Below are 13,625 nucleotides of genomic sequence, written 5' to 3'. Positions count from 1 at the left end.
GTTTCATTTTTATAATTTCTTAATGTTTTTACAAGCACTTCAGTGAAAGAAACTGCTCAGAAATACTTCACCAGCTATACTCACTGCTAGTTTTCAACATGAAAGAAAAAAGTATGTCTAAATTTCTTAATCTTTTTGACAGGTGGTGTCTTCTGGGTACTGGGAGCCCATGCTCATAAGGCATCTGGAAAGAAGTATTCTTTGTGTGCTTTCTTGCTGGATTTTCTGTTGACTCATCTAAACATGCACACTCGTGTTAGTATCTTCTACGAGTTCTCATTTCTAAAGTCAGATCAATCATTTGTCACTTGTACACTGCAAGCTGATTTTCAAATCAATGTCTGGAGTGCCCTCTTTTGAAATCTGATAATCTAGTTTCAAGTATGATATAGCAAGGAATAGAAGGAAAGAATGAAACAATCAGAGGGAATGAAAAAAGAAATAAAACAATGATGTCTGTGCTAGGTCAGTTATATTCGCTAGTCAGTGGCTCCAAGTCAGATTAAAACAAAACAACCAAAAGAACAGAACAAACCTCCAAAGCTAAGTACAAACTGAGAACCACTGCTCTGGATGTTAATAGATAGTAAATTTAAGTAGATGTAATTTATATATTATATGGATTAGACTGTATAATGAAGTAAATAATTGTAGCTTCTAGCTTTCTCTTATGGAACTATTTTATAGCTCTTCCTCGAGCACTGGAAGGGAGAAGCTAGTAATGGAGTTGGGGGCTTTTCCTGTGGCAACTATTCTTCCATTGTATTTCTAATGAGTCTATGCAGGTGTGCATAGGTTCCTGGGGTGCTCTAGATGAGATACCAAAGCTCTGATGCAGTATGCCAGTGGCTCTTTAAAAACTGTGACCTGTTTCTGTTGGATTGTTTCTTCTTTGGTCCTGTTTAAATAGTTGAGTTGGACTTAGCAGACACACTGATTTTTATGGTACATTATAATCCCTTTCTTCTTTCTCCTCCTACCAACTCTTCTGTGTTCCATAGTCACCTTCCTCTTTAGTCTCTTCTGTTTTTTTTCTTTTTTCATTTTTCTTTTTTCCTTTTTTTTTTTTTTTTTTTTTTTTTTTTTTTTTGGTGCAGGATACTGTTCTTACACCTATGCAATCCTTTCTGCAGGGTCTGCAAAATTATCCTGATCTTGGTAGTTAATACTTATCTTGCTTTAGAGGAGTCAGTTATTTCTCTAATTAAAAAATAGCAGTGAGTGGTGGTTTTAATTCTGGCATATTTATTAATGTTCCTTTGTTACAATGGGGATTTCAAGTCTTTGAAGGTTTTGTAGTTGTAAAGCTGTTTTATTTGCTCTCAATACAATTAATTATAAATCATGGCCCCAGACCTGAGTGAAATGAATGGGAATAGTTACTATGCCTGAATGGGACCCTGTTTTCAATGGGTTCTCTATTATTGTGGCAATAAAAAGAACTAAACCTAAGAAGAGGATCTATCTGAAGTTTATTCATTCAGTTCTTCCTTTCTGGCTTCCTATTTCACCCTTTCTAAAATAAAAGGTTCCTATCTTAATTTAATTATTGGAATATTTCTTTATGAATCACTGGAAAATATGATAGTAGCAAAAAGAAAATTTAAGGGACACTTTTTATCATGTTAGTTTTCCAAAAGGAAGATTTTCCTTGCAGCTAACAATTCTTTCCCTGAAGGATGGTCTTGCTTTATCATATCCAATCTCTTCCTATGCTTGATAATTATGTTAGAGAATTCTCCTAATAGATTTGTCCTGTTCCTTCTACTGAAATGGATGCTTCTGTTTGCATTTAGCCACCTTCTACTGAAGGGCTGAGAAGTATTGCATTTCAGAAACTGTCAATGAAAATCAAAACGCTTTTTCAAATTGAGAAAACAGTGTTGATTGAGCTTATCTGCTGGTCTGTTCTGCGGAGGTGTAGGTTAAAATACTTGAAAATCCCTCCTCCCTGACAGTGCTGCATCCCCTGTTGTACGATGCTGCTGTCTCCCCTTTGGCCCTAGCTGTTTCATCCGTCACGATCATTCCAGTTCCATGAAATGCTCCTTCCCCTCTGGCCTCTTATACAAACAGGCAAATAATGTTTTGACTTTGAATTCAGCTTTCTATGAGGAGAGAAATTGTGGATTAATTCTCCCCTCCCTCTCCCCATGTATGTTTGTATAAACTAAGATGTGTTGTAAGTGGCACTAATGGCCATACTGGACAACTGGTCCAAATCCAGGTGAGACCTGGAAGCTAACAGCACTTTGAAAATGTTTTTGCTGTGACTATTGTACTTAACAGATTTGCTTGAAATCTGAAATGTGGAGATGGGTAGGTATACCCAGAGCACCTCCTCTTTTCTCAGAAAGCTTCAGACCCCTCAGCATTAATAAACAGTGGCTTGAAAGAGGCAAAGGGGACCTAAGGGGACTAAAGCCAGAGAGGTGACATGAAGTCTTAGTGTTTTGTCTTAAAACTGCGTGGCTTACAGGGTCTGACTTTCAATTCTGTATGTGATTTTTGCCATCTTTTTTTTTTTTTCTCTCTCTTCCCCCCCCCCCCCCCCCCCAAAAAAAAAAAAGCTTTGGACACACTTATCCCCTTAATAAAATGGAAAACATCATATTTTGAGAGAAATACCAAAGGATATCAATGTGCAGAGGATGGGTCTTCCTCAGTGTAGTGGATTATTGCTGGTGATCTGTTTTGGAAATGCTGCTTATTTAAATGCACGCATGTGCATCTTGATGTTTAACTTCAGGCATGATGTTGAACAATGATGCCTAAAAACTTAAAAACTACTTGGTTGCTAGTACCAACTACTACTAGGTTGCTACTAACCAACTACTTGGTTACTAGAAGACTTAAAACACTATGGCTCTACAGTGACTGTCACACTTAAAAGGTTCTTTGGAGACAGGTGGAAGATGGGCACCCTCTTTGTCTACAGATTTTCCTCTTTGCAAGTAGGACAGCCGTTCCGCTCCTCCTGTACCTCTGTGTGCAATGCTTGTGATGCATTTAGAATAAAGGAAGAGGTTCGGGCTGAACTGCTGATAGCAGCAAGTAAGCACCGTGTTTCCATTTTGGGGAATGGGAATGTGTGATCTGGGCTGCATTGGGTCATTTGGGAACTGGCACAGGTCACTGCTGACAGGAGAGCTGCAATTTTAAGTAGTTTGAGGTATATTTACTTGATTGTAGAAACAGCATTTGCTCTTGGTTGTGGACTGAAATAGGTTGTGAAGCAGGGGACGGTGGCAACATTCACCTGACTCCGCGGGACACATTTCCATTAGGAGTTTCCTGTTTGTAAAACCTGTGGTTGGAGCAAAGATACAAATGTGAGAATGTTGGCTCAGAACAACAAAATAGACACAAGAAGGTGGAGAAGAATACAATATCATAAGGAATAACTAAAGAAATGAAATGTGTGGAGAAGTAAGGGGGTTAAAAGTACTAGCTGTGCAAAAACTCAGCACGAGGGAGTTGCATGGGTTTGAGGGAAGGTGCATATGGGTGAACAGGGTGAGAGGATTGAGAAGAAACAAATGAAAAAAGTTACACAGCAAGTTTAATTTTTTTCTAAATGCTGAGGAATAGCAATACTAGACACTGTTTTATTGAATCCATAGTGAGTTACAGTGCGACATGGATGCATTTTTTTGTTGTTCCCTAAATATCTTTTTAGAAGGGAAAGGGTGGAGAAAGAGTGTCCTTTTCTGCCATTGATACAATGTCAGATCTGCTACAGATAAGTGTTACCTTGTAATAGTCCACTTGTTTTTATTTAGGCTGGAATTACAGTCAGTGCCTGCTATCTAGCTGAGGAAGAATTCTTGTGTTTTTTGGGGCATGTGGTAACAATGACTTGCTACTAATAACATTTTCTTAATCGGTAGATAATTATTGTTCCAGCCATTCTTGGCTTTCCTTTTCCTTCCCCTGTATCCTCCCCTCCTTAACCCTTCCCCTTCGTCCTCCCTCCCCCAGCATCACTTCTAAAATACCCATACCATTAAGCTGTATCTTTTTTTTCTGTATGATATTGTGTTCTGTTGTTGGCTGGGACTGATTGATTCAGGATCAGTGGAAAAGAATGAGAATCTCTGGAATCTTTCATTTTTTTTAATGAGAAAATTCTGCCTGTCTATAAAAAGGATTTTTTCTTTTCATTTGAGGGATTTTACCTTCAAATTTGTAGTCAAATAGCCATCTAGCAAGTTGAATGGCAGTGCATTTGAGTTGTCTAATTCTCAGCTTGTTCTTGCACATATTGTATTGCTTTCGTTAGGCCACTGTGCTATAAGGTGGAAAAGACTACCCATATTTTAGCATTTGGGCGTGTTTCTAATGAATATTTTTGTGTTTTGCATAATTGTATTGTATACCAGTCCAATGCTGTCCATATTTGGGATTATACCATCTGTAACTGTCAACTAGTAAAAAAAATACAGTATGTCTTTCTCAGAAATGCGAAATCTCTTGCAAAACCTGTTCCTTTGCTGCTTACTACATTATATATTAGCGCCTCATCAAAAATAAAGCTGATGGCAGCAGGGAAGTCATAGGTGGATTTCCCCCCCACCCCCAATTCCTGATACTTTTGGGGTGCCGAAACACTGGGAGAGGATTTAGTATTTACTTGGGGTGGGGTGGGATTTTTTTTTTTATTTTAATTTTTTTGGCGGAATTTCCTATTTTAACTATTAATCGTTACTTAGTTTTCTTATTTTTAAATATTTATCATTCAGTGTAGGCTGTATTTCATTTTAAGATTCCAAGGAAGACATGACCATTCTTGGATATATTCACAAGTAAACTGTTGATATTTTAGGTCAACTTAAAGAGGGATCATACAGTTAATTTTGAAGGATGTTTATCTTAGTCTATGACACCAGCTTATTTTATTGTGAACTGCTGTGCTAAGGTGAAAGGGAAGATTAAAGAGGAAGTGCAGTTTATTAATAGACTCTTGAATCACAATGGTTTAGCAGTGTGCACGAGCTGACGTTTGCTGTGGGACAGGTTGTAAGAGTTGAAAGAGCATTTGAGATGAAAAATACAGCAAGAAAAACTGTACAAATGAATAATAATCTAAGCACTACACATTCTGTTATCCTTTTAGGTTTTTCCCTTCTGTCCATTACACACTTGGTAAAAATTTTAAAGTGTTTCCTAAAACTGTTTTTCAGAAATACTTAGGCTGAAAGAGTTGAAATTGCCCGATTGTTTTTGGGGGGAATTAGGAATAGCTTGCTGATGTTTTTATAAGTATTAGTTATAAATAATGACTGTAAGAGGTTTGTTTTTATTCACATTCAGGAGCTTTCTCAAAGCAAGAAGTGAGGAGCATTCCATAGGCTCTTGTAGTGGTGATATCAAAATAGTCGTTTTGGGATTTCAAAAGGATGTGATTTATTTATTTATTTATTTATTTTAAATAATGGAAAGTTGCATAAAGGAGAGTAAATGTTGGCTTTACTCCAAATTGCCAAATAGAATGTTGTGGTTCGTTTGCAAAACAGCTAAAACTCAAACTTTTTTGTGGTGGTTCAGACAAGAACAAGTTGAAAACAAGCTTTTTTGTCTTTTCTGAAAGATTAAAAAACCGAAATTTCTGACTTCCAATTTTCCCTATCACATGATTCTAAATGGCGTTTTAAAGCTTTTGGTGTAAACTCTAACTGGTGTTATGCCGTACAGTTGACAAGTATTTAGCAAAGGCTTTTTTTTTTCCCCCTAATGTGAAAATCTGCTGTATAAATGCAATGTTATTGCACTGAAACTCACAATCTGTTATGCTAACATCAAAGACTTAAGCTTTCGGTTTAACATATTACACTGCTTCTACTTAAAATATCTATTTCACCACTTTCATAAAATTGAGTACAAATAACAAACCAAGTGTATGTCAGATCAAGAATAAAAATTAATATGTCAGAGGAGTAAAGTCATTTTGAGTCTAAAAATCTGGAAAATTAGATTTTTTTCAGATCTAGCTTTAAAGCTGATAATTGAGGAATTTGTTATAATGCCTGTGGAAAAAATCACATATCTAGATGATAAAAGGCTCTGACCAATGGAATCATTAATTAGATGGTATCATAATAAAAGTATGTGTGGAAAGTATACAAAATGGGAGATACTGAAAAGCAATAGGCATAATTTGGGTAAGTTTTTGAATCTGATCTCTCTTAGGAAGCTAATTACCAGGCAAATGGTTAAGTAGCACACAAAACCAAGCAATGTTTGCAGATGATAAGAATTAATAGCCAATGTGAAATGTTGAAGAGCTTAACAGCAGCATGACCTAGAAAAAAGCAGCTAGTGTGGTTCTGATCCATGTGTCTGCTGAAGTGGAACGGGGAGTGCACAGTGACCTGGCAAGTTCTGCTGAGAAAACAAATGTGTTTGTTCATTCAAGTCATGGGAAGATTTCGGGATGCTTCCCAAAGGTTGTAAATGCTAGTGAATGGAGCAGCACTCAACACAGATTGTGATTTATTGTAGACAACAGCTAAGAGCTGTGCTCTATAAAAAGCGGCTTCGAGCCATCAAATGCTCCAAAGTTGGACGTGTGGTATGTTCTTGGGGATGTGCAGGAGAAATGGAAGTAAAGTACAGGTATGTCACTAAAGACATTCTGCAAGGAGCAATCAGAGTTTTGGGTGGGGGTGTAGGGAAGAGTCTAAACTAAATTACAAAATATGGTCTCAGTAAAGGAAATACCACTCTTCCACATGATTACATGTGGCATATAATCAATACAGCTCAGTTTTAGTTAGCTTTGCTAACCACATCTCAGATAGGAGATATCAGAAGTACCTGAGAAAGGTATAAAAATGACTCTGTGCTCGGTGCAGAAGACAAAACCACCTTGTAAATCTCTCGAAATGACCAGAAACTTTAGAGATGAGAACAGAATTTGATTGTGATTGTGTTTTTTGTGTAAAAGAGGAAACTAGCAGAACGTACATAGATCAAAAAAACCTTAATATGTACTATAGGTCAATCAGCTGCTGCTGCTTTGTAAAGCAAGAGGACGAGAATAGTTAAGAAAGACAGGAGATCAACTTAGTGATTCAGAGAAGAAGCTGATTGTAAGTGGCTTTCAGACAACAAGGCAGGTTGTGCCTGCTTTAGAAATGGAGCTTTTGTTAGGTGTAAAATATTATCTAATGTACTTCTGGCTGTTTTGCACAGCTAAATCTCTTTGTCTATATTTTAGAGACATGAAATAGAAATTAGTCTTATTAGTATTCGTATGTGTATATATGAAAGACTGTTTATCTGTGGTAATTTTGGATGGTGACTTGTTATTGTCTATAGGCTTATGAAATTCATTTTCCAGGATCAATTTTAACATATTATTAAGGGGGCAATGCTTTCTTTTAACTGTTTCAACGTAGGTTGTTGCCCCACAGTAGCTAAACAAGTTTTCCTTTGTGCTGATGATTGTGTTTGGTTATGATACATTTTTCTAGCGATTCAGCTGGTATGTTTTATAGTAGAAATGTATCAAAAATTTTTTCCAAAAGTTTCATTTCAGTTAAATTAACTGAGGATTAAAATCAAGCATGCTTGTTTATTAAAGTTGCCATTTGGAACATCTTGTTCACTTGGGCAGGAGATGTTGTTCTTTGTCTGGTCAGTCTTTTATTTGAAAAGCTGTTCCTAAAGATCATTCTATCAGCAATAATGACTTAATTCACTAAGTTATAAATTATTTGAAGCCATAACTATCAAATCGCAATTGGGGGCAGTTCCATAACAGGACTTCAAGGCATCACCACGATGCAAATAACAATTGGGCTTGTTGATGCAGTTCCTTTCCCATCTGAACCATAATCTTCTGATTAGATTTGTATTACATCTGTGTTAAACCTCTGTCTTTTAAGAGACTTCATTTCATATGCTGCTTTTTCTTTTCCCAGATCATTTCCTTCCGTAAGTGACGATAAGAATGAATGGACATATATCAAACACCCCTCCTGGTGGATATGGAAGTTATTCTCCCCAGATCAAGTAAGTCTATGCCTTGGATTTTCCTTTTAAGGACAAAACACTTCTGTATTTTCTTCTTTATGGTTTCATTTCAGAGCTATAATTAGTAGAGATCACTGGAATAATACGAAGGCAGTTTCTGTAAAAGAATGTGCAGTTTCCAAACTACGTAACCAAGCTGTCAGCTATCATCTGCCTGATTTTTGTATTAATGTGTTGAGCTATGTTGCTGAATGGAATCACCTGGCATACAAAATATATTGCTGTAGCAATAGCATACTTACTACATTACTCACAGAGATCATCTTATGCCTGAGATATTTAAGCTTAGCACTGGGAGAATGCATTTTTTTTGTGTCAAAGATGAGGCTCGTTCTTGTTGTTATGCTAGGAGGAAGTTGGATTGCCTTTCTGTTTAGTTGTTGGCGATGATATTCTTTTTAGGTCTTTTATGAAAAACAATTAAAACTTTTAAAACAAATAATGCTTGTGTATGTAGTAATAAGACAAAATGGTACCAGAATTGGAGTCTTTGGCATAGTCTTTATTGTTATTACTTGATAGTGATTTTGATTATTGATAGCATTTATTTGTATACCTCACCCCTGTTGTGCATGATGCTCTATTAATGTAACAAAAGAGTCACTCAGAAGGGCCTCCAGCCTAAGCAAAGCATGTTTCATTATATTCATGATGTGGAACAAATATTCAGTATTATTACCTCTGCTAGTAATATTGTTGGCGTATATAGACCTACATAAAGGCAATTTTTTTTTTCAATGCCTGGATCTCTGTAGCAAGTACATCTATTGACAAGTTAACCAGAAATGTTTTCTTACAGTGGCTATGGCTCACCAACATTTGCTCAGGCAGAGAGGGAGCAGAGTTCAAGAACAAGTGCAAAAGCTCTTTATGGTAAGGTGATATAAAGTCTCTAAACTTTTATGTTAAAGTTGTTTAAGTATTGATTATGAAGTCAAGGTGGAAATACTTTATGTACAAATCTAAAAATATGTGTGTTTGTGTGTGTGTGTGTGTGTGTGTATGTATATGTAGAAGAAAATCTTTTCCAAAAACTGTTTTCAGTTTATAAATATTAAAATAAGGCAGAATAGGCTGTATACTGCCTGATTTCTAAAGCAGTATTACATTTCAGTACTCTGACAGTTGGATGTGACTAAATATGTGCCTTCGGGAAAAAGGAAATGGATTTTACAGCTGTTAATTGCCATCTGTAAATTGTTACTGCACTTCATGAAAGTATGAAATTATATGTGTTTGTGCTGTATTGAGTGCAAGCTTCTATATTTGCTGCTAGACCTGGAGAGGGAGAAAACCTCAGTTTCACTGTGAGTGAAGCACTTTGAGTGCTCTCCTCATGTCTCAGTGCTATCTACTGCTGTTCTCACATATGTCCCACATTCTCTATTATGCTTATACATGGTCAAGGTACGTGAGAACAACAACAACAAAAAATCACATTTGTAAATTTTTTTAAAGCAAGCCAATGTATTTTCCCCATTTGACATTTGCTATGAGCGAAAAGTGTCAGGCATGCCATGAGTGAGTTTTGATGTCGGGGGCAGTCGTTTGACACTGTGACTGCTGGGTATTTCTGGAGTGTGTGTGGATCTAAATGCCCACCCATGCTAATGTGGGAGCATGGGCCGTGCTGGCCAGCATTAATGGTGAGGATAAGCCCCTTCTCTGAGTAGACACCTTTGTTGCTTACATGTGAAGTAAAATATTGAACACCGAGTTAAGATGCATTTAAGTACGTCTCCCAGTCCTATTAATCATATGGACAAACATGTTTTAATGGTAGTGCATGGATGTTCTGAGATCAATCAAGCCCCCACCAACTACTCTGATTCTTTACTGTTTCTCCATAAGCGTAAAATAGAAGCATTCCAGCTTCTAAAAAAAGAAGTTTTGGAAACTATATAGTTTTGGAAAAAAAATAGTTTTGGAAATTGTTTAAAGGTGCGATTCATTATGTTGTTTGCAATGCTCCTTATTACTAAAATTGAATCCTATACTGTTAATGATGGAAGAATTTTTAGTTTTTTCCTCAATCTAAAAATTCTTCCGTCATTAACAATATAGGACAAGAAGTGTAAATACCTTCTACATGAATCATTAAAGAAAACTAGTTCCTTTGCAGTGTTGTAGTACTATCCGTGCAATTTTGGTGTAACTGAAGGAAGGAACCCGCTTTGTTTTATTTTGCTCAGCTAATGATTCAGAGGTTTAAATGTAACTCAGAAGATCATTCTCTCTGTGTCTGCTGGTTCATTGCCACGCAACCTGGTGACAGGCACCTAGTCGTGCTCTTTAGTTCCCCATGGGAATAGTTTTCCCTTCGGAAGAACTTCCTTGAATTTAAATTCTGTTTCCAAATCAAGTTTAGTAAATGCTAGGGAGACCATTTTCAGCTTAATTTGTCTTGTGTTGGCCTACCAACTGTTGCTCCAAGCTGGTGAATGAGTGAATGTGTGAGTGAATGAGTGAATGTGTTGTGTGAATAGTTATCTGCTATCAATAATAATACATCGACTCTGTTAATAGTAACAGCTTAATGAATAGAAGGAGAAACCCTGGTCATGACCTGTGTCTCCCCCTGCCTGACCCCCAACTTGATGCTCTGTTAGCAGAAAAGGAATTTACAGTGATATTATCAATGCTTGGCACATGGTTTTAAAGGAGGTTAGATTTGATATAATTTACTTGGAGCCCTGTTTGGCCCGCTGTTTTGAACAGGCTTTTTTTTTTGTCTCTGTCAGATGTAATACTCCTTAGAAATGCCTAAACTTTGTTGTACTAGCCAACTACAGATGCTACTATTTGTCTTGGCTATATATTATATTCTCTAGCTTATGGCCAAATCACAGTGGGCACAAAATGTAGATATGTTCCTCGCCAGCCAAATTGCACTGTTCCCTGGTCATCCATCTCTGCTGTGAATACATATAGCAGACTGCCATGCTGGTAATGGAAGTTTAAGTGGAGATAAGGCGCTGAGATATTCTGTGGTGTGAATCTGTGCATTTTGTCAAATGTTCTTTTGAAAGTCAGTAAAACTGATAGGAATGGAAGAATGAGATTTGCAGTGAAAACATCCATTCTCTGCAGAAGCCCTCACACCTCCGTCCAGCCTGCTCACCCTTTTGGCATCTACCCACTCTTCTGCAGGTGTTAATAAACCAGAAAACTTTGACAAAGAGCAGTGGCTAGTAATTGCAACACTGTTAATTGTAACTAGTCTCCCCTCCTGTTTTGAGTGGTGCTGCTGTAATGGCTGTTTTTGTTATCTCATTCAGTTAGGGTAGTGACAGCAAGATGTTTTGCAACATACAATTTACTCTTGCAAAGATACCATGTAGGCTCTGGGTTTGGCAGTATTGGTTATCTCCCCTGTTAGCATATGAGAACTTTGCGGTATTGTTTGTATGTGTTATTGGCTTTTGAACTGCTTTGAGATCCATGAGGCTGAAAGTCTATGAAGCAGATTGAAGGTCTCCTGGCTTTGTATCCTCTCAGAAGTGGAGTGGTGTGAAAAGGCTGATGACTTTTGGTGGCTGAAGGCACTGTGCTAGAGTAGTGTAGAGGTCCACTTTTAGAAATTTCTGCAAAGACAGAGGTAAAAACTTTTCCAAACATTTGTCTTTTAAAACTGATGTTAAAAATGAATGAGTCTAAGTTTAGACTTGCCTTTTTTTAGCAGTAAATGCTTAAAAAAAAAAAAAAGTCACTTAACATAGTATTAAAGACAGGAACTGTAACTGAGCAAAATTCTGAAGTGATAGTTTTTAACAGCAATTTCTGCATCCTATACAGGTTCACTTGACAAGCTGATTACATGTGTTAACAGAAATAGTAGGTGGTAAAAGAAACCAGCAAGAGGCATCTTGCTAAAAAGTCTTTTTAGCAGATTACTTGTTCATGAGAATGACACACATTTCACTTTTCTAACTTTTTCGTTTTGTATCATGCTAATAATAATTCTTCAAGAGCATAGGTTTTGAACAGTGTGGTAGTATCAGTAAAAATGTCTTAAGTGTGTTCTTTAGGGACTTTAAAATGATACATCACAGAGCATTTTCCTATCAAACATGCCATGGAATGTTCATCTGTCAGTAGAAGGTAGGGACAAGTGGCTAAATTTCAAGTATGCAGTGATAAACAGCCTTTTACTTCTAAACTGCTTAATTGGATTCAGGTACTAATTGAAATGACTAACCATGTAACTACTGCATGGTGGCTTCTGTAAAATGAGTTGTTGATCTTGGTTCACTTCCAGTGCTAGTGGATACATCACAAAACTGTAGTTGCAATTGCCAAGAACTGAATGAAGTAGAAGACTCAATTATGCTGGAGCTTGGAGTAAAGATATTTTGGCACAGCTTTTTGAGTGGAGTTTTCACATTTCCCTGCTTCTGCTGTGGTTTGTATGCATGAAGAAGTAGGCTGTCAGTGTCACCAAATGTATGAACTGGAGAAAAGTTTAAAAACAAAACAACAACAAAAAAACCCTGCAACCTTTCTCAAAGGCAAGGCAGTTGTATTTTACTTTCAGCAGCCATGTTACCATTCTGCTGCATCTGTCTGCAATATTTCTTCTTTTGTGATGTTTTGGAATTTTTGTGTGTGCTGTCAGAAAAGGAGTGGGAAGCGTTGAATGATATCAGAATTTTTTAAATGCACTAAGAATAATAAATATAATAGTAATTACTAGCAAACCTGTATATTTGATTCTCCACTGATATATTGGATTATAGATATTTATACATATATAAAATTTTACAGTAAAAGTAAAATGACTTTGCTGTTGGTTTTGATAAAAATATGTCAAGACTCTCTGTGTAATGATAGCAGCAAACTTTGTCCATGATAGGCCTCCTTTTCTGGAAGACTTTTGAATGTCAGCTTTATTAAAGCACCTATCCACCCACATCAAAAAGTGTAAAGGGGATCTGGACTCCTAAGTCACTATTTCAATCTTAAAAGCATTTTTTCCAAGCATAGTGAAGACTCTTTTTAATATGTCATGGCATGAAGTTTAACTGTTGAGTCCCAGTCCTTACGTTGATAAGGTGATTCATGAGTGTGTTCGGTCCTTTGGTCTTCAAACAGGAGGTTGACCACAGTGCCATTGGGAAAGGAGGTGGGAGTTTTTTTGGTGTTATGGACAATTTTATATTAAAAACTAGACTGGAGCCATCACTGTCTCTGATGCAGTTATCTGAGCTGCAAAAACTTGCTTGCAGCTGTCTTTTTTCCTGTCTCAAACCATCAGTTTGTTTTCACTCCTTTCCTGCCTAAAATGAAATGTTTTCTACTTGCATGATAAATCTCTCACTGAACTTGAAGGAGAGATGCCCTGTCCATATTCTCTTGAGGTTTATTTCACTATTTAACGCCTGATCTTTGTGTCTGAAATGGGTTTTGGCTCATACTCTCACCTGTTGTTCGAGCGCTAGCTTCTCCATCTGTCTTTTGCGGCACCGCTTCCGGGGAGACACGTGGCACCGGCTGGCGCTGAGAACCGGGGCTGCGCTGGGCCTTTGTCAGGGAGTGACACATGCTGGAGCAGCTCCAGTCTCTTGGCATAGCGAGTTGGTGGTGCGCAC

General features: G+C 37.2%; 1 protein-coding gene across 8 annotated transcripts in view; it reads left to right on the top strand.

Moving 5' to 3' along the window:
* Positions 1 to 13,625, top strand: part of EPS8 (EGFR pathway substrate 8, signaling adaptor) — a 138,884-nt gene that overhangs the window by 75,502 nt on the left and 49,757 nt on the right. For 7 of the 8 annotated variants that reach the window (XM_064515543.1, XM_064515555.1, XM_064515569.1 and 4 more), the window contains 2 exons: positions 7,926 to 8,016; positions 8,837 to 8,910. In XM_064515543.1, coding sequence (XP_064371613.1) covers positions 7,955 to 8,016; positions 8,837 to 8,910 — 136 coding nt within the window. In that variant the 5' untranslated portion in view covers positions 7,926 to 7,954. Of the gene's footprint in view, positions 1 to 142; positions 256 to 7,925; positions 8,017 to 8,836; positions 8,911 to 13,625 lie in introns of all 8 variants that reach the window. The other variant, XM_064515551.1, reaches the window with a different exon arrangement.

This window comes from Dromaius novaehollandiae, chromosome 1 (genome assembly GCF_036370855.1).
Source record: "Dromaius novaehollandiae isolate bDroNov1 chromosome 1, bDroNov1.hap1, whole genome shotgun sequence".
In the NCBI taxonomy this organism is placed as follows: domain Eukaryota; kingdom Metazoa; phylum Chordata; class Aves; order Casuariiformes; family Dromaiidae; genus Dromaius; species Dromaius novaehollandiae.
This window is presented reverse-complemented; position numbering and strand designations above follow the sequence as displayed.